General features: G+C 48.7%; 11 protein-coding genes across 11 annotated transcripts; 5 read left to right on the top strand and 6 right to left on the bottom strand.

The window, feature by feature from the left end:
* Nucleotides 1-162: 162 nt before the first annotated feature.
* On the bottom strand, nt 163-1,760 carry FMAN_11642 (uncharacterized protein; the record flags this gene model as incomplete). The annotated part of the gene is made up of 3 exons (XM_041834481.1): nt 163-1,065; nt 1,117-1,691; nt 1,748-1,760. The coding sequence occupies 3 exons, from the start codon at nt 1,758-1,760 to the stop codon at nt 163-165; spliced, it is 1,491 nt and encodes a 496-aa protein (XP_041684741.1).
* Nucleotides 1,761-2,721: 961 nt separating this feature from the next.
* On the top strand, nt 2,722-4,497 carry FMAN_11641 (uncharacterized protein; the record flags this gene model as incomplete). The annotated part of the gene is made up of 2 exons (XM_041834480.1): nt 2,722-2,915; nt 2,967-4,497. The coding sequence occupies 2 exons, from the start codon at nt 2,722-2,724 to the stop codon at nt 4,495-4,497; spliced, it is 1,725 nt and encodes a 574-aa protein (XP_041684740.1).
* Nucleotides 4,498-4,665: 168 nt separating this feature from the next.
* On the bottom strand, nt 4,666-6,226 carry FMAN_11640 (uncharacterized protein; the record flags this gene model as incomplete). The annotated part of the gene is made up of 4 exons (XM_041834479.1): nt 4,666-5,424; nt 5,473-5,738; nt 5,785-6,152; nt 6,204-6,226. 4 exons carry the CDS (start codon nt 6,224-6,226, stop codon nt 4,666-4,668), a joined length of 1,416 nt encoding a protein of 471 aa, XP_041684739.1.
* A 462-nt stretch (nt 6,227-6,688) lies between these two features.
* FMAN_11639 (uncharacterized protein) lies at nt 6,689-7,513 on the bottom strand (the record flags this gene model as incomplete). The annotated part of the gene is made up of 3 exons (XM_041834478.1): nt 6,689-7,018; nt 7,070-7,410; nt 7,456-7,513. The coding sequence occupies 3 exons, from the start codon at nt 7,511-7,513 to the stop codon at nt 6,689-6,691; spliced, it is 729 nt and encodes a 242-aa protein (XP_041684738.1).
* A 423-nt stretch (nt 7,514-7,936) lies between these two features.
* Nucleotides 7,937-8,929, top strand: FMAN_11638 (uncharacterized protein; the record flags this gene model as incomplete). The annotated part of the gene is made up of 3 exons (XM_041834477.1): nt 7,937-8,209; nt 8,271-8,582; nt 8,843-8,929. The coding sequence occupies 3 exons, from the start codon at nt 7,937-7,939 to the stop codon at nt 8,927-8,929; spliced, it is 672 nt and encodes a 223-aa protein (XP_041684737.1).
* Nucleotides 8,930-9,039: 110 nt separating this feature from the next.
* Nucleotides 9,040-11,000, top strand: FMAN_11637 (related to HOL1-Putative substrate-H+ antiporter-unknown biological function; the record flags this gene model as incomplete). Its single annotated transcript, XM_041834476.1, has 8 exons — nt 9,040-9,109; nt 9,159-9,229; nt 9,278-9,348; nt 9,398-9,689; nt 9,735-9,806; nt 9,856-10,560; nt 10,608-10,712; nt 10,764-11,000. 8 exons carry the CDS (start codon nt 9,040-9,042, stop codon nt 10,998-11,000), a joined length of 1,623 nt encoding a protein of 540 aa, XP_041684736.1.
* Nucleotides 11,001-12,331: 1,331 nt separating this feature from the next.
* Nucleotides 12,332-13,657, top strand: FMAN_11636 (uncharacterized protein; the record flags this gene model as incomplete). Its single annotated transcript, XM_041834475.1, has 1 exon — nt 12,332-13,657. The coding sequence occupies one exon, from the start codon at nt 12,332-12,334 to the stop codon at nt 13,655-13,657; it is 1,326 nt and encodes a 441-aa protein (XP_041684735.1).
* Nucleotides 13,658-14,127: 470 nt separating this feature from the next.
* Nucleotides 14,128-15,476, top strand: FMAN_11635 (uncharacterized protein; the record flags this gene model as incomplete). Its single annotated transcript, XM_041834473.1, has 3 exons — nt 14,128-14,949; nt 14,999-15,304; nt 15,357-15,476. The coding sequence occupies 3 exons, from the start codon at nt 14,128-14,130 to the stop codon at nt 15,474-15,476; spliced, it is 1,248 nt and encodes a 415-aa protein (XP_041684734.1).
* Nucleotides 15,477-15,667: 191 nt separating this feature from the next.
* FMAN_11634 (uncharacterized protein) lies at nt 15,668-16,020 on the bottom strand (the record flags this gene model as incomplete). Its single annotated transcript, XM_041834472.1, has 2 exons — nt 15,668-15,881; nt 15,935-16,020. 2 exons carry the CDS (start codon nt 16,018-16,020, stop codon nt 15,668-15,670), a joined length of 300 nt encoding a protein of 99 aa, XP_041684733.1.
* A 659-nt stretch (nt 16,021-16,679) lies between these two features.
* Nucleotides 16,680-17,892, bottom strand: FMAN_11633 (uncharacterized protein; the record flags this gene model as incomplete). Its single annotated transcript, XM_041834471.1, has 2 exons — nt 16,680-17,440; nt 17,487-17,892. 2 exons carry the CDS (start codon nt 17,890-17,892, stop codon nt 16,680-16,682), a joined length of 1,167 nt encoding a protein of 388 aa, XP_041684732.1.
* A 543-nt stretch (nt 17,893-18,435) lies between these two features.
* Nucleotides 18,436-19,387, bottom strand: FMAN_11632 (uncharacterized protein; the record flags this gene model as incomplete). The annotated part of the gene is made up of 2 exons (XM_041834470.1): nt 18,436-19,310; nt 19,363-19,387. 2 exons carry the CDS (start codon nt 19,385-19,387, stop codon nt 18,436-18,438), a joined length of 900 nt encoding a protein of 299 aa, XP_041684731.1.
* Nucleotides 19,388-19,619: the final 232 nt, after the last annotated feature.

Genomic DNA, 19,619 nt, shown 5'->3' with positions numbered 1-19,619 from the left:
GATAATTCAGAACTGGGGAGCCTAACCATATGAGTTGCAACACTCAGGCGTTGGGCGGTATCTCAAGCTTTGCTTGAGCCAAGCTTGGCTGTACGCGTTTAGTGTTTCACCCATGGGCCCACCGAAGATAACTTTGCTAAGCTGAAAAGTACATGGGGAGCCCTAAAGATGGCTTGTCGGAACCTGGCTCCCAACCATGATATGATCCATCAGCGTTTCAGCAGCCCCCTGAGGTGACCAACCCTTCATCCGATCTTCATTCAACAGGTATGCCTTGGGAAACCCAGGAACGTCAGTCTCTCCGAGCACCATCCTCGCAATAGCTTCACCAGTAAGCCAGCACTTATCCATGCCGTGACCATTGAACCCCGCTGCAATCCACTCACCACTTCCACTTCGACCCGTGAGGTTATGCGGAAGCTTTCCCACGATGGGCATACCGTCTGCCGTGAATCCCATTATTCCGGACCAGACATTCAGGGCCTCTACCGGTGCTGTATCTTTCCAGATCTTGGGTGCTGCAGAAGTCAAGGTTTGGCGAGCATCGTCTGCAACATTTGAATCGTCGCTTGTAAGAAGACCGTCGAGGCTCTGAGATTCGCCGCCGAGGAACATTACTCCAGTTTTCGCATTCTGCTGAGCGTAGTACAGGCCCAGATGAATATGCCCACTCTTTGCGTCATATGTGCCAAGAGAGACTTGCGACCAAGACATACTGTGGCCGGCTCGCGGAAAGTTGGGGCCTAGCTTCTGTGTAGACATAGTTCCTCGTAATGGATACAGGTTGCCAGCAAGACCAGGAATCAGATGACTTGAGTACCCATTAGTGCAATGGATGATATTTTTAGCTCGAATGGATCCTCGGGATGTGCGCACTAGGTACGGAAATTCCAGAACATCGTCTTGAACTTGCACTGAGAGAACGGGCGTGTTCGTCTCGAGCGAGAAGCGGTCTGAGAACTCTTTTCTGAGGGAGGCCAAGACTGCGGTTAGAAGTCGATATGGCCACAAGGCTGCGACTCCGGTTTGTGCAACTGCGCCGACGACGTTCGTGAAATTAAAGATCTGTTACAGGTAGTCAGCAGTAAGTGCATGAACGCGTTCTACTCAACCTACCTTGGCCGCCTCCTCCCTATTGTATACTTTGAACTTGACCTCACTGTCAGGCACCGCTTTGAGCAGTTGCTTGACTTCTTCAATAGCACCTCGAAATGAACTTTGATCAGTGTAGGACGTTGCTGATGTCACCTCGCGAAATTCCACCGCTTCTCTATCCTCGGGATCCAACTGAGCGATAAGCTCCTTCAAGCGGCGAATGTTGGCATCGCTGAACCGCACAGTCTCTATCGCACGCTCAACACCAATCGTCTCGGCAAGAGCTGGAAACAAGGAATCACTATCCGAGACAAGATGTCCTCCGTTTCGTCCAGTCGCTCCACTTACGGCTGTGCGGGCCTCAAGCATAGTCACCTTGAGATCAGTGCCTTTCGCATGGTTCAGGAGGGAGTGCGCCGCGCCAATGCCAGTGATGCCGGAACCAATGATGATGATATCGGTTTCTGAAGGCAAGGCATGGGACTGTGCGCTTGCTACGGTTGGATGTGGTGGAGTCTGCCAGGTCGGGGTCGTTGGGTTCGTACTTGGCAGCCCAGACTGAACCGTGATGAGCTTCACGACATCTTGGATGAAGTCTAATACGGTGAGCCGGAGCAAGCGATATGAGATGGACAGACGACCATAGACCTACCACTTCCTGTCATTTCTGCCCACGAATGAGTGTCTCGTTATCAGTGGAAATGTTACGCGCGGGGTAAAGCTTGCTCCTTGGTGTGACAAGATGGCTCAGAAGATAATTGTCCCAGTCAATGCGAATCGGGACTTGGAACAATACAGCTCTCGAGATATAGTCAGCGAGCAAGAAAATTGTGTATTCTATTGCCTTGATATGGTCTTTCTCTTATCTGTCGCTTGGCATGATCCCTGGACATGATCGGGGTCATCCCCCCTCCCTCGCACAGGCATGCTTCATTGGGTCTAGATCATCCATATCCCGCTTGCAACGACCCGATTGGCGGGGTATCCATCATCACAGCTCTGGAGATGGCTTCACTCAGTATGCCTTCCTCGGTCTTCACTTCAGCTGTACATGACAGTTGGTTTAGCTATCCTCGATTGTAGTACCAACGATCCCCAGCCCTACTTACCATTCTAAGTCACAACGTTGCCTTGTATCACGGTATGTGTCTAGACGCCTAGTCGAAAGCAGTGCTGTGTCCTTACACACGGGACCCTCGGTCTCTGAGGCGGCATTCTCGGGATCCGTAAGACACAATCTACAAATCCCGCTTCCGAGCTACTTGAGGCGGAGAGTTTCGCCGACGAAAGTCGCCCATACCGACAATCTACCGTAATTTCTGAGAATATTATCCTCGTGTCGCTGTTTGTATCAGCCAGACTCGCTAGTGCACGGGGCGTTTGCGGGGGTCGGACGCTCCTCAGCCTGCTTAATCGAGTTAGTGGATCACCCAGCGTTCACTGGCATCTCCAATACGACAAGACAATTGACCCTCTGTAATTGAAGTCTTTTGAAAGTAAAAGTAATTGTTATCAAGCTTATAAAAACTGCCTGGGGACTGTGTAGAAGTATTTTTTACCAAAGAGCCTCATGCTCTAGTATCTCGTTTCTCTTCAACGAACTTTTCCTCAGCGAATTGGTCAAACATGCCTGCCAGCAAGACCCCAATCGGTACTACAGAACTTACAGTTCAGGGCCTTGGTGTTGTGAAGGGCCTAAGCTTCCCTAACAACATCCACCAATTCAGTGGCATCCCTTACGCATCGCTCTCCAAGCGTTGGACACGTTCACAAATCAGGACTTCATGGCCCAACGATTTTCACGATGGGACAAAATTGGGGTAATTATTTTCGAGTTCTGGTCTGGAAGTGTTGCTAAATCTGTTCCATAGACCCAGCGCGCCGAACCCGCCAGAGTACAATACACCTGAAGATATCCTTGTCCCCGTTGACATTGCGCCCCATTTTGAAGAGCCAATTGAAGATGAGCTCAACTGCCTTGTCGTGAACATCACAACACCAAGACTCGGCTCTGACTCGGGCGCGAAGTTGCCCGTGATGGTTTATATCCATGGCGGCTCTTTTCTCTTTGGCGGTGCCAATAAGGGCGTCTTCGATTGCGTCAACTTGACGACCTTTGCAGCAGCCCGCAACACGCCTGTTGTCACAGTCAACCTCAACTATCGTGTCGGCCTCGGCGGTTTTCTCGCATCAGCCGCAGTCAAGCAAGATATAGAGCGCGATGGTCTCGAAGGTGTGGGCAACTTTGGCCTTTACGATCAGCAGGTTGCCTTACATTGGGTGAATCGATACATCGCCTCTTTTGGCGGTGATCCAGACAACGTTACCATTTTCGGCGAGTCTGCTGGCGGTATGAGTGTTTCTCACAACATTGCTGCTAAGGATCCAGCCCCCTTCCATCGCGCCATCGCAATGTCTGGTCATTTGAGCACCATCCAGACTTGGCCATTAGAGCATCACGAAAAGCATTACCGCGCGTTGTTGAGATATCTTGGCATTGATGCGGACTCTCCTTCTGCTCTCGATCAGCTTCGAAATGTCCCTGAGGCTGTCGTGGCTGCTGCAACAATCCCAGTGGAGGGCCTCCTCAACGCCACAGGTAACCCATGCGATGATGGCGTTTTCCATAAGACAAAGCCTACCGCGAACGGTATTACTTCACCTCCGGCGTGGCTTAAGAGCTATATGGTCGGAGATACTACCGACGAAGCTATGATCTTCACTGAAGATCTTGCTGGGGAGACCTTTGACTCGTGGAGAACTGGAATGAAGAAGTTCTTGAGTGAAGAGGCTACCGATGAAATCCTTGATCTCTATGGTGTCACTCCTGATCTCTCGAAAGAAGGGCTCCTGAAAGCCTTGGAAGACATGACGGGCGATTCGGCCTTCAAGATCCACAACTGGCTCGCTCTTCACCGCTCAGATATTCCACAAACTTTCGGCTATCACTTCGACCAGGTGTGCACTCATGACAGTATATTCAAGGGTCAAGCTTACCATGCACTCGACCTGCTCTATGTCTTCCTCAATTTCGATGAGAGATTGACGCCAGGCCAGCAGAAGCTGGCAAGAACTATGGCTGGTAGTTTCATCGATTACTCCTATGGTAAAGATCCATGGCCTCGGTTCACTGATGGTAGTCAATGGATGAGGTTCGGACCGGATGAGACTAGCAAAGTCGTCACGGAAGCCGAGGATGAGAATGTACGAAGATACACTCGTATGCAGAAGATTCTCGACATGGGTGTGCTGGAAGAATTCATCCTGGCTATTGATAACATTGCTTGTAAGAGGGACAAGATGGGGACTTTCGATGACGGACCCCGCCAGTTTAGTGAGGATATAAAGGCCGAACCGGTAGTCTCTGGTGCTATCGGAATCAAGGAAGCAGTCTTAGCTTAGATGAAACCATAGTGGCCGATATATACGATCTCTTCATTCTTCACTCTAGTATCTTGACCTTTATTGGCTTTTTCTGTTAAAGTTCATCGACGTATGTCGGGCCCCCGCGGATATGAATGAACTATTGGGTTTAGGCTCTGAGGCCCTTTTACTATGGCTTGTTCAGCCTCAGTAAAGATGAATCTCAGCATTCAGCTCCGCCGTAGCCTCAGTAGCTATCATCAACTTGGACGCTTCATTTCCACCTTTGCCCTTCTTCCAAACCTTTGCCACTATATCCATGATTATCTGCTCAGTGGCCTCCTGCCCCTTTTGCATTATGTATTGGAAAGCCACTCGAGTCAGCTGCTGTTCTTGGGCGTTTTCTGCCAAAATGCCAGCTATGAAAAGAGGATATAATATGGCCCTGGCGAGTGAGAGTCGAAAGTTGAACGTGCCGATTCCGATAATTGCTTGGATCGATGCAAACACCTTCATGCGTAATATTTCGGTGCTGACATAGGCTCTTGGTGGCGTTGTTTGATCTTGTTGATGATCAGCCAGACAACGGCTGTGAAGAATACCTGCGAGTCGGAACGCTTCCCAAAGATGGATCTGTGCGAACTCATCGCCGAGTTCTCCAGGCCACTGCAGCAGATCTTGTTCAATAGTAGTAGAGTCCATGTTTGCTAGCAGGTTCATTAGACTATAAGGTATCCCTGAAGTTTGCTCAATACCAGAGTGTTTGTGAGGTTGGACATAGGATTTCCATATTTCCAGTGATGGTGTAATCCTATTCAGAGTGAAGAACGGTATATCTAGAAGCCCAACAGCTTCAAGGAGGTGGTTTGCCACGGGGGGTCGCTGTGGATCGTCTAGCAGCTCACGCGCTTGAAGAACTCCGTGGAGGCCTTTCAGTAGCGGCGACCAGATATATAGTGAGTTTATCTACTAGTATCAGTGTAGCCCTGGCATGTATATAAGATTTCTACTTACGCTGACGCTGCATAATAGAACCCCCGTCGCCAAAGTCACATCTTGGCACAACATGCTTGGACTTTCCAAGTCGTTGAGATAGTTTGAAAGAGCCGATTGCATGTACAGAGGTGTCAAGTGACTGGTATCGATATCGAGACTTGCTTGGTATGCCAAGCAAGCGTGTTTAAGGGAGATACTGTCTTCACAAAGTGGTAAAATGTCGGACTTGAACATGGTATCATGTCCGGCACGACCTGTAATCGTCTGGTATCCGAAAGTAGTAACTACACACTGGTTAGATGATCGCAATACATCAGTTTATTGACTTACAACTGTCCATGAGCTTTTGTGAGACCTCCTCGTCTGGCAAACCCTCGGAGAATGATTCAAATTGCAGACATAGCAGGTCCAGGTCATCCGGCGACTGTATTGAAGAAAAGTCCGGCAAGTTCACCAACTCGTCAACCACGCTCTCAACCACAGGGCTTATTCTACTATCACGTAAAGATTTACCCTTCTGGCGTGGCGGACGAACTGGTTTCAAGACTATACCACCCCCTGCTGAGCTTGCAGTGTCGGAAGAACCCCACGTCAATCGTGTCTTGTAGCCCTCGCAAGTCTTGCCCGCTTGGACACATCTTTCACAGACTGGGCGTTTCTCGTCACATTTTTTGTGTCTTCTTTTACAGGTCCAGCAACTGGGAACTCTTAGTATGAGATATCGCCGCTGCTACCAACACGCTACTTACCCGCGTCGCGACCGTGAGCTCATAGGTGCTTGAGCCAAACGCGTAACGGGAGGGGGTTGCAACGCGACGTGGATAAATTATATCGTAATAACAGCAGGCTTCGACAAAAGAATGACATTCATTGTAATCAAACCTTTTCCAAAGTCTTATCGACGTGAGGGGTGATACCTCGGTCCGAGATAGCTCGTCGCCACGAGCCAAAGATCAAGATTAGGAGGGGAATTGTAGAGACCTGAAATAGACTAGCGTCGAGATTCGTGCATCATTTGAGAGCGATAAAGCTTACCTTGTCCGTCCTGATAAGGGATACGCTAACTCAAGATCGCTTAGCGTGTGCATAACAGCTGCATAAACGGTTCATCTGCTACATAAGTTTCACCTTTCATAAGTCATTTCAAGGATACATTCAACTATTGAAACACAACTATTGAAACAAGAAACAAACAAAGCCTGGGAGACCTTTTCTCTATAGATCATCTCTCGCGCTAGTTCTTGAGTGTTGATGTATCTCTAATCATGTAAAATAAAGTCGTTGGTGGCATTGCGTCCTCCTCGTCGACCAATTCCGCCTCTTCAACAACCTCAAAGCCATACTTGGCGTAAAACGCTACATTTTTCTTGTCAGTACACTCAATATAACATGGATCGTCTCCTAGCTCCTGCACTACCCATTGCATGATCGTTCTCCCAACTCCCATCCCTTGCGCATCAGGTCTGACCGCGGCGATCTCGAGGTAGTAAAGAGAATTTGGTGGATACTTCTCCTTGATCCTCTGCTCGAAATCGTTGTGAGAATCCATCATGATCCCGATCCTCTGTAAAGGCCTGTTAGATATGCTGTTACTAGCTTGTTCGAGTTGTATCACCTTTTCTGAAGAGAACGGTTCCGTTGGTTTGACCAACCACTCGTCCCATAAAACTCGGCAGTATGATGGCCACCACAGTGGATTCAGCCATCGATAAAGTGGCTTGGGAGGGAACAAAAAACATGACCCAATGCTTTTATGAGAATCATCCATTGTAACGGCTTCCACAGCGATTCCACGCACGGAATACTCTCGCAGGCGTGCCTCTTGCCATTGCTGCAGGGTAGGTGTCAGAGTCTCCCAGCCGGGACCAGAGCGATCGCGAGAGAGCCAACGGATCAGGGGATCTGAGGCGAAAGAAAGGCTGATGATCTCAGCAGCGGTCTTTATTGATCCATAGTCTGGACAGATTTAGTGAGAACTAGGGGAGAAACCAATGAACATACCCAGCCCAAGTGGCCTCATCTGTACTTTACACGAATTCTTCGTCAATTTCGACATCATGACCCGGAATACTGATGACGAGAGCGATGGTAACTACTGCGCGACTGTCTTATCTGTGTTTTCTTCCTTAAAGACCACGAACGATGGACGAGCGGGTTGTCGTATTGTCGGAGCCCGTGAAACCCGTCACTGTCTCGTTTTAGTGCAGAGTGCAGAGACAAGGTCTGGAACCTCAATCTGCGCGGCACAAGCTGCTTAAAGCGGCAAAGATCAACAATCAATCCGCGCTACACCCAGAAAAGCATGCAGTGCCACGCGGAATTGATTGCCCTAAATGTCACCAGGCGAGTTTTGATGATCTCGAGCATCATCGTGTAAAGTAACGCGTAGCTATATAAACAAGGTTAACAGATCCGACGGCTTAAAGATAGCACTAAAGGTCATACAGGCATCCAATAGACTCCTATCGTTTAGGTTGAAGCAATGTCGCAGCCATCTCAAACTACGCAGCCAAGCCCTGGCAACCAGCTGTACCCCGACATGCCGGCAATGAGGGCCCCGGGGTTAGAGTTTGTGTATCGCCTTGTCGCCAAAATGCACCCAACCAATGGCTATGATATCGAGAACATACAAGGCACAGGTATCACGAGGTCGATTGCAGGTATCGAGTCTGGGACTGTAAAGGGACCAGGCATAGAAGGCACCCTTGTCGAGAACAGTGGTGCTGATTGGGCAGAACAGGTTCATTCCAAGAAGGTTGGCAGCGCCTCAACTTCCTACAAGCGTCGCTGCATTGTGTGTTGACAGAAAGGAACAGATTTACTATAAGCTAGATGCGAGGTACACGATCAAAACAAATGATGGTCATCATATCTTTGTGCAGGCTCGTGGGCTGTTCCGACCTGGGCCGGGTATCGAGTTCTCGCAGCCAGACTCAATCGACGTGGATTACACGCAGGATGAGGTGGAATATTTTACTCATATCACTTTTGAAGCGGCGGGAAATAGTCCGTACAATTGGATGAATGGTATCGTGGCCATCGGAGCTTTGCAGTCATTTGGAGGAGCTGCTGTAATAGATTGCTGGCGGTTGACCAACTTCCTTGGGCAGCAGGTTGAAGATGTTTACGTAGGTAGATAAACAATTGATCGGGTCGATTCGATGACATCTCTTTCATCAAGTGATTTGTTACATGTAGAGACCCTAGGTCTAACTATGGTATGTGCTCAAGTATGCAATGGCCAAAAGTCGATACAGGTCAATATTGCTGCCGAATTCTCCCAAGTTACTTAACCTTAGCTTGGACTGTCCCCGCATCCCCCGCATTTCGGACAATGAATCCGGCTGCTAGGAAAGAGTTGAACGATAAGACTAACTGTATAAGGTAGGCGGAGCCCCAGGACAATCGATCATCTGGCCATGCTATCTTGACTCGCAAGAGGTTCCTATCACAACTAGCCATCCCGACACAGTGATAAACACCAACATAAAACCCCTGGACCAGTTGCTATCATGAACTCACAAATTATCACTGCTCAACTTGCTCAAGAGACATCTCTCTAGCAATATCATCCTCGTTTTCAGCATGTCCAGAAAAGTAGCACCAGCTCCGCCAGACTTCACGACACCGCCGGGTACTGTGCGGTTGATCGGTGGTGAGTAAGCAGATACTGGTCTTCGTCCACAAGCTCATATTCTTGGTAGAGGATGGTATTGCCGAAACGCCTCAATTGGTGAAGCAGCCGATGCCGACTGACGACCCCAACGATCCTCTGGTATGAATGCGTCAAACACGATGCGATTGCGTCGACTGACTTTCCTAGAACTGGTCGCGTGCTCGGAAATCCATGAACTTTATCCCCATCCTCGCAGTCACGGTAATCATCTTTACTCAGTGAGCTATTATGCCTTTCGACCAAGCTACGAGCCACTAATCATGACAGAACTTCCTTACCACTGATCTTCTGGGTGCTTTGGAACCAAGAGTTCGGATGGTCGTACGGCCAGCTCAACAACGCCAACGCCCTGAACTATGTCGGAACCACTGTGGGCTGTATCCTCTTTATCCCTCCCGCGGTGAAGTACGGACGTCGATCAATGTATCTGCTTACGACGGCCATCGTCTTTGCCATGGCTATCTGGTCGGCGCGTATGAAGACCCTGACAGAACTATACATATCACAGTTGATCTTTGGACTGGCTAGTGCGACAAATGAGAGTATTGTCGAGATGACGGTATGGAAGTAATACACTGTGAAGGATCACACTGACTGGCGCCAGATTGCCGATTTGTATTTCGTTCATCAACGCGGTAGTGCAAATGGCCTATACATGGTCATGGTTATGATTGGTGTAAGTCGAAACCCATGGAGACAGCGGAATTGTCACTGATGCTCAGCAGAGCTTTCTGAGCCCCGTGATTGCAGGCTATGTGGCCGCGAATGGAAACTGGAGGCTCTGCTACTGGGTCACCACAGCGGTTGACGGTGCTCTACTACTATATTTCTGTTTCTTCTTCGAGGAGAGCAAGTATATACCGCGTCTTGAGGCTCAACAACTGTCCTCCGAGGTTCCAACTCCTATTGCGGCGACGAAGAAGGACAACATCTCGGAAACACAGACAGGCGAAATGAGCACGTGTGTCACCTTGGAAACATCGAATGCCTCGTTACATCGAATCAACTCTGATATCCCGCTTCTCACGTGGCGTCAACGCATGCGGCTTGTCACCAAAACTGACGAAAGCCTACTTGGCATTGTCCGGACCGCTGTCGTTATCTTATTCCGCTTCCCAGCTGTCATGTACACGGCCCTCACATATGCCTTTTGCCTCTGTTGGATTTCCGCTCAAGCGTCGATTATTTCTATCGTTTTCACGCAGCCACCTTATAACTTCGGTACCGTCGGGGTAGGAAACATGAGTTTGGGGGTTTTTATCGGCTGTATCTTGGGCTCGGCCTACGGTGCGATTTCCGATCGAGCTATTCTCTGGTTCACAAGAAAGAACTACGGGTATTACGAGCCAGAAATGCGACTTCAGCTGAACCACTTCCCAGCAGTCTGTATGAGTGGTGGTTTTGTGATGTTCGGTATTACTGCAGCAAAGGTATGGATAGTTTTGACTTTACTGCGCCAAGTCACTGACAGGAATAGGGCATGCATTGGATGTACCCAAGCATTGGTAGCGCCATCTTCGGATTCGGCCTTGGCGGTTTGAGCGATGTTGCGCTTTGTGTGACCATCGACAGCTACCAAGCCGTATGTGCCCCTATGATCTCGGGACGGGAAACATATGCTAACCGTAGCTAGATTACTGGAGAAGCATTCATCGGCGTTGCTTTTATGCGTAATGCTTTCAGCATCGCCATTTCGTTCGCGCTCGTTCCATGGCTTGATGCTCAAGGGCTGCAGAATATGACAATTGTCATGGGCTTATGGGCACTGGCTATGGCGTTTCTTCATGTTCCAATGATGATCTGGGGCAAAAGAATCCGTGAGAAGACTGAGACAAGTTACAAGAGAATGGCGACAGGGACTAGAGTGTAAAGTCTGCTTGTAAAGGAGCTCTCATAACATAAGGTCTCCTTAGCTTCATTTAGAATATCCCCTGAACGAATGTCTCTGTATTAAAACTGAACTATTAATCGAGCAAAACTATGCCATGCCTTTCAGACCTGAAGAAGAAAAACGCTGACTGCATATATACCGCCGGTTCTTTTCCTAATTGTAGTCAAGCCTCCTTGAATGGACCTCGTGGTGGTGGACAGTTCATAAGTACCTGTCGTTCCGGTTGTTGTCGCGGAATATTCACTGGTTGATCAAACAGCAAAGTCAGTAGAGCCACTGTAGATGGCGATCACAACAACAGTCGCATCATTGACTTCTCGATAGATATCTAGAATCCAATCTTGCTTCAAGAATGAAACGACAAACGAGTAATTGGCAGGGAAACCAGGAAGCCTTAAAGGTTAACCACTGTTCAATGTTTACTTTAATACGGAGCAGAGCTCTGATTTTCATCGGATATCTCTAGGTTGGCTGAGACGAAAATTACAGAAGCGTTATTTAGCAGGTCTAGCGCCCAGATAGGTGTCGATACCCGGACAGCCTTCAGCGCCTTTATTGCCTGTGTAGAGCCCGGAGAGGTGCGGGGTCATTCCACAGGACCGATCAAATGCCAAGATCTCCCAGCCGCCAATCTCACAGGCACCTAAGCCCCTGTGGGCACTATATCACCCCACCAAACTCTACTACGGTGGGTTGCGATGAAGATCCAATGAATCTCGGAATTGCTGTCCCCCCTTGAGCCATCAAACCTGGCTTTGTGGCATCGCCTAAAGCTCATTGCCTTATCCTCAGTCGACTGAGTTTGCCACTCGAAAAAGGGTTTGCTGAGGGTTGCATAAAATGAAAAAAGCGACCAGCGACCAACACGATGATCGCTCTCTCCTCATGGTTGGTTGTCGCTTTCCGATTGTGCTGTAATAGGGACTCATTGGCGGGAAAAACCTTAGAACCCTAAGCTTAGGGACCGGAATCAATTGATGTAAAGGTTTTAAAAGCCTGTATTAAATTTTGCCCAGTTACTAAAGTATTCTATCATCAAGAACAGAAATTATAATCTTTCATATCTCCCCTTATAACTTAGGTCTTGCGCCCGATCATAGAGAAGATGGCATAAGGATCCGATTGAAGGTGGCTTGTAAGGCTGAATGACGTATATTTGGCTATAAGTGGAAGTGATGCGACTTCATTTCTCCGCGTCTGACGGGAGCACCTGACAATGCCTTACCAAATGTGTTATTTATATAGGAGGCAACGTCAATCTCAACAAATTGATCCTTTGACGGAACAACTCAAATGACACTTCTGCCAACATGCCGCAAACTCCCGCCAAAAAGGGCCCTGAGCTCGCTATCCACTTGGATCGTCCGGATTCAACATACATCCCTGGAGAAGTGATTACAGGTCACATAACTCGAAAGAGTCATATCGTCGCTTCGTCGGCTACGGTAACTATCTCGTTGCACGCTCGGAGTAAATCGCGAATGGTGGCGCGGCGAGGGCATCTGACATCGACATATCGCGGACGTTTTGATCTCGTGCAATCAGCAGAGTACTCAAAAACTGTTTTCGAAGGCCCTATACATATCGCTGAACACGATGTAGAGCAGCGCTGGTTATTCTCAATCAGACTGCCTAATCGCATAGATGTATCTGCACTACAGCCGTTGGCAGGGCCGGATCAGACTTATCTGACAACGGATTTATCGGAAAAGCCTCTTCCGCCGACATTCTTGATCGAGCGGTACGAATACATGTCTGGAATGTCGGCGTTTGTTGAATACTACCTGCAAGCGGAATTGAAGACAGCATCGAGAGGCTCTGGTAGCGCTGAAGCAATATTACCCTTCAGGATGCTGTATACCAACGGAGAGCCATTTCCAGCTCACATAGATCTTCATAAGACACGCCAGACCCTCGCTCTCCAAGGCGACAGCCCTTTGGTGGCCAGCGTTGAGGTCCAGACACCGACAACACTGCAGATTGAAGCTCCAGGCCCCATGTCATTCGTGGTCTTTGCAGTTCCACCCCAAGGCGTTGACCTTGAAAAGCAGAAGCCAGGTCTTCCTTCAATTCAGATAAGCCGAATTTTCATGAACGTTGTCGCAAAGACCGAGATCAAGTGCCCAAAGGGGAAGAATGTTCATGAGACAGACTGCGAAGCTCGAGTAACGCTGCATGCGGAGGATGCCTTTAATCAGTATGACGGCGATTTATACATTCCATGGCAAAGAACAGCCATGGATACTCAGAATTTACAGGGAAGTGGCTCAGGATCTGAGATGAGACCCTCAGAGAATCTCGATATCGGGGCACAACTCAACCTTCGTCTGCAGCGAAGTAAAGACCTATATCCATCCTTCCAAACATTCAACATTCGACACACGCACCGAATTCAATGGGAGATGACAGTAGAGGCTGCCGGCAAAAGCTTTGAGCTTTCTGGTGAAGAACCAATCAAGGTTCTCAGCAGGCCTGAGGCAGAGCGGAATACGGAATGGATCCAGCCACCGCCAGAAGACCACCCGCCGAGTTTTTCTGATGAAGAAGACGTGGCTGGGCCAGGGTCTAGGCGTAGCAGCCGCCAAACAGATCCAGCTGCCGGCGTGGGTGGCCTGTCACGGCTTTGGGTGTTCTGATACGAATTTACCGATTCGGGTTCGGTGTACGGATATCGGGTCAAGAGACGGAGTTGGTCTACGCTTAATTGTTTCCTTTTCACCGAAGCAAATGAGCAGATATCCATTATTAAGTATTTTTTATTCATATATGTTGTTCTAATACCTCGATTTTCTTTTCCATCCTCTTTTACTACAAAATTGTGAACAGACTCTCGTTGTAAGTCAGTTTGGTCCCTGCCGACTTCGGAGAACCCCTGTCCCAACCCTCGAAATCACCGCTATTGAGTATCGGTTTATTCATTTATCCCCGTGATTTACCCACGGAATCTGCATGGAAATCGGAGCCCGCGGATGAACCAGGTTCCGCTTATTTTCTCTCGTGTACGAAATCATTTAAAAAGATCTTATCTGATCATCTCGCATTTGACATTAGTGGATCTGCAACGTCTCCAACCCCGTCACGCAGCCTAAGCAAACGCGCCTGTACGATGAATTTACAGCAGCTAAGTTTCTATTTCGACTTTGTCAAAGTCATTGTGTCGTATCTGGCCCGCATGGTAGTGCACAAGGGACAATCAATTGTCCATAAAGCCACGTATCGACTGTTACCTGACTCACGTGTCGTGGTCGTCGTTGGAGGCTCTTTTGCGGGGAGTCTTGTTGCCCAGCGCCTGGCTCACACGCTCCCCTCCGGTTATCGGGTCATTCTCATCGAAAAGCACTCTCATTTCAACTACGCCTTCAGCTTCCCTCGGAACTCCGTCTTGTCAGGACGAGAGCACAATGCTTTCATTACGTACGACAACATCGCTACAGGTGCTCCGGATGGCATCTTCCAACGAGTCTGCGACGAGGCATCCGATATCACCGAGACCCATGTTCACACCGTCGGCGGTGTCTCCCTTCCTTACGACTATCTCGTGATTGCCACTGGCGCAGCCCAGCCTCCTCCAGCTCGATTGAACGCACGTATCAAGGAAGATGCAATTGAAGAATTACGAGGATTCCAGCAACGCATCGCCAAGGCCGATAAAATCGCGGTCATTGGTGCTGGAGCGGTTGGTGTTGAACTGGCAACCGAAATTAAAGAAGAGTACCCCAGCAAAAAGGTTACCCTCATTCATTCCAGGCAACAACTCTTACCCAGGTTTGGTCACAAGCTCCATGATCATGTCATATCTGCACTCAAGAATCAAGATGTCGAGGTCAGGCTCGGCGAGAGACCTAGCTTTCCAAGTGACGCTGGCCAATCTGTCCAGGAGACTAGTCTCGCATTTTCTAACGGAGAGACCCAGACCTTTGACCTCGTGGTATGCAACAGACCAACCACAGAAGCTGTCGAGTTAACTTGGATTACAGATTCCCTGCACTGGCCTTCGTCCACGATCTGACATCCTCGCCGCATATTCTCCCAAGAGCATCGCATCTAACGGCGAGATCCTAGTCAAGCCAACACTTCAAGTCCAAAATTTGCCCTCGCCCCGACAGAACATCTTTGCTGTGGGTGACGTGGCCCAGTCTGGAGGTGCAAAGCAAGCTCGGGCTTGTATGGTGCAAGGCGAGGTTGCAGTTGAAAACATACTCAGTCTTATCAAGAGTAAAAACGCCGCCAAAGAATACAAGCCACAATTCTTCGAAGGCATGCTGAACCTGACATTGGGGACGGTAAGTACCCTGAGTCCTTCAGTGGCGAAGACCGATATTAACGTGCATTTAGCATACCGCTGTGGTGCATATCCAGAAAGGAGATTTTGAGATGGTTAAAGTGACGAAAGGGCCAGATGCGGACTTGGATGTTGGAAAGATGAGATGGCAACTCAATGCAAAGTCGGGATGAATTTGAGCTTTTCTTTTTCTTCTGGCACTATCACGGGTATATCGATGTTCCGGTTCTATCGATGAAATTGGTATCTCTAATCTCCCATAACTTATTAACGTATATTTCTTCTAAATCTGCCACCGAGAACATTCGACATCAGAACGACTCTAATTCTAAAGGCAGACGTGTCATCGAGGACGATACGCAAGCTAAGCCTTGGCGACAGTCTCACCAATAACAACAGTAGGTGTCGCAGTAGTGAAGTTCTTCACATCATCCTTAATCTGCTTCGCCTCCTCTGAAGCGCTGGCCCTCTGGAACGAAGCCAAGCTGTCCCATGTGATGATAGTATAGATTTGGTAGGGGCTGTCTCCCCCGAGCTTGATGACCTGTCCACTGACAAGGCCTTGAGGACCCCAGAGCCTGTAGCTCATTAGATATTTCTCTTTGGGGCGAGGATGAATGCTGAGACGCACTTGTGGGCTAGAGGCATATGGGTGTTGACATAGTAGTCGACATCGAAATCGTGACCGACAGGGTACTGGATAACGACGGTAGCCATGATGTGAGATTCGGTACTGAAAGAGTTTATTGGACTGATTGGTGATCTAGGTGAGTGATAAATGATCGATCTGGGTTACCGATAGTTCGGGACAGTATTTATTTATACGAATAATAGAGGGCCCGGCTATACGGTACCCAATATAGATGAACTAATGGGAGAAAGATAAACCCCAGGCCTCCACCCTGACCACCAAAAATACAAACGCAAGGTTAATAATAAAGCCTGTGGAGTTTTACTGATTATTTCTGGCACTTTGATTTCTGGTACAGAGTTTTCTTGATCCTGGCGAGGTGAGTTGAAAGATGCCGAGGCATCGGCCGATATCTCCACTTACGGAACAACTCGAGAACCCCGAGTATGGAACTAAACTCCACCACGGTGCAACAATTAACCCACATGTCGCACTAAAATCGGCTGCCCATGAATAAGTGTCCCGATTCAGGTCGCTTCGGGCTGATTAATCACAGTTTTGGGTGGCCCGTGAGGCTGGTGCCGCCGTCTATCCCACCATTGCCGAGGTGATTAGAAACTCAATGAGCTAAGCATCACTGACGACATGGGTTCAGGTAATGATGATGGTGGTTGACTAGATTGACAACAATATGGAATCAGTAAAGCTACTGTCGGCAGTTGATGCTTGCTATTCAACCACTTTCCTAACCCACAAAGTCCTCATCATCATCCTCACCCAGAGCCAAGCTACTCTCGAGATCGTTCATCCAATCAAGACAAGATCTCGTTGTTGACGCTCCAGGCAAAGCTGCCTTTGGAGTTGAGCATCCCGCCTCACGTATAAGCATGATGATTCTGCCATTGGCTGCAGAACGACTTTTCTCCAGCCTCTTGGCAAGCAAGGTTTTGTTCCCCTCCTCCATGACATCCAACCTTGCCCGAGCAGCGGCGATTCCCTGCAACTTTGTCTCGTATCTGGCCTGCATTACCTGAGTTTCCTCGGCAAGGCGATGAGTGGTTTGGATGACACGGTCTCTTAATTGTTCAAGCTCATCGACTGAGGATTGCTCCTCGAGAACTTTAGCTAAGTCCAAAGCGGAGGAGAGAAGAGCTTCCAACACAGTCGTATCAATCCGCTTGCGATTCACAGCGCAGCGCCGAATCTCGATAGCGAAATCGATCATCTGAAGGCGACGTTCCATGTCAGGCACATTTTGTTCCATGTAGTGCTGGAAAGCGGGGTCTTTCATCCAGAGGTGCAGCTGTAGCATTTCTGGACAATCCCAACCGCGGCTTTCGAGAGCATGCGGGAGGACACGCTGGGCAAAGGAAAAGCACATTGTCTCAAGGCGCTCCTGTAGGTGCACCATGAGCTTATGTTGGGCGCTGAATGGGAGATATATGAGCTCCTGTGGCTCAGGCGCTGGTGGCGGAGGCGCTGGTGGTGGCATATCATGCTCAATGACTGTAAAGTGTGAGAGTCATGCCAGAAACAGCAAATGCAAACTTACCACCATTGATATGCCCTGAGAAGGGGGACTCAGCTGATGGTCCATGAACGCTCTCGGCCTCTAGAACTGGATCCTCTTCAGGCATTGCGGTGTCCAGGATGTCCAACTCCTCAGGAACAGCAACCAACTGTTCTCGATCCTCTGTCGACGTGACTGGCTCGACAGCTAAAGACTCTTCTGCAAAGATAGTGCCTTGGCTATTAAATAAAAGAGATTTTCCCTTCTCCTTTTTCTTTTTCTCCTTCTTCTCCTTCTTCTTCTTTAGCTTTTTACCCAAAAACCTCTCTTCAGCAGCGTTTCCATTCACTACTTCATCCGTTGGCGACAGGGTCTTGACAAGTGCACCAGACTCCACGTTGTCGTCCACTAGTTCTGGTGAACACATGTCTGTCGCAAGTTCGGCCATGGTGGGAAGGTTTCGGTGAGGTAAGAGTGTTACAACCGAAGCAATTTTGCAGCAAATTGCGAGACTAACAGTGCATTATGTAGTGGGAAACGAAGACAAAACAGCAATCAGAGTCTTGGTAAACTGGGTTGTAGTGGCAAATTAATTACTGTTGGTTCCAAAGCTGGCCTCAAAAGAGCAGCCAATTGGCGCTTTATGCCTCCTCATTTTGTCCCAGCCGACCTTGGCTAATGCATGTAGGAGGCCGAACACATGCACCCTGGGCCTATTAGAAACTCCCAGGTGGCCAGACAGCGAATACGCGGAATCGGCCTTCCAAAATCAACCCATGCACGATACTGCCCAAGACATTTCCCCGTCTAAAAGCCTCTTTGAAGTTGGTAGGGTATGGGCTGGTTGAAACGAGTGCAACTCAGAGTGATTGAACTTGAATATGGGCTGATATAGCTATTTAGGAAATGTTAAGAAATATAGAAACATTCCAGCTTCCAGTTTCAAGTCTTTGGACCATGAGACAACAGGCTGATATGAGACGTGTACAATTTACAATCTTTCCAGCTCTAGCAGCGTATATGTGAACCCAACCTTATCCATACAGTGCGTACGGAGAAACTCGGTTTTGAATGTAGTAGTCAGGTCCGTCATGAATTCCTCACTCAGACGTATTGCCTCTTCTACAGGCCTTGGACCACGGTGGCCTTGAGGTTTGAGACCATCGATGAAAAATTGGGAACACGCTGCGAGTGCGAAGCCGGCAACCGCATCTGTGTATCTCTTCCGAGCAGTCGCTTTAAATTCGTCAGAGCTTGCCTCAATCACCTCAGGCGACCATGAGGTATGCATTAGTGGTAGGGTATGAAGGCTCCTGATGCCCCACTTCTTATCGACGGCAGCGATAGATGTCAGTATCTCCTCCGATGTCCTAAAGTACATAGGAAGACGACTTGCGATGGCTGGGTCGACCTGATACTTGTCGTAGAGACTGCGAAGACTGGTCTCGAAGCATCGAAAGGTCGGCAGAACGCTGATGTCACCGTCACTGGGAACACAAATCGTCATAGTTCCATGAGGGCGTATTTCTTTATGGCGCACTAGAAGGAAGTCGACAAAGTCCACGTGAGCCGCAGTAGATAGCGACGAGGGGGTTGAAGATGCATCGGGCATGTTGCGCAGCCAATGCAGAGCTGTAAAGTTAAACCCAGCATCAACAAAGCCATCAGGCAGAACTTGCTCAAAGTACGACCTCGGAGACAATAGACTATTTATGAAGACCTTCCCGTTTTGTGAGAGGATTTCCCAGTTTTGATGAATCGTCGACGTCAAACTGGAGAAGTCGTTTGATGGCGTATCATTGAAGATCAATGTTGCTGATGTAACGGAAGGGATCCTTTTTAGGTACTGCGAAAAAAAGCCGAACACTGATGTCAAAGGTTAGTGATTTTGATGAACCGCCATGAGGAAGATACATACGAGTTCTTGCCCTCAGAGGAGCCATAGTCAGCCAAGGTTATTGATGGACCTGTGACGTTTTATATCAGCCGGATGAAGGCAAAGTCAATGAATCCATCATGAAAGGTATCATACCCTGGTTAGCAGAAGGGTCAAGTAGCTCTAGTGACTTATCTATGGCTTGCCCTTGAAGAGCAGAGTTCTCATTGTAGTATCCTCCTCCCTGCATAGATATATTGTCGGCCCTCATTACGTCAACGTCAGTAGTAGAGCCAAGG

This window comes from Fusarium mangiferae (genome assembly GCF_900044065.1).
Source record: "Fusarium mangiferae strain MRC7560 genome assembly, contig: FMAN_scaffold008, whole genome shotgun sequence".
In the NCBI taxonomy this organism is placed as follows: domain Eukaryota; kingdom Fungi; phylum Ascomycota; class Sordariomycetes; order Hypocreales; family Nectriaceae; genus Fusarium; species Fusarium mangiferae.
This window is presented reverse-complemented; position numbering and strand designations above follow the sequence as displayed.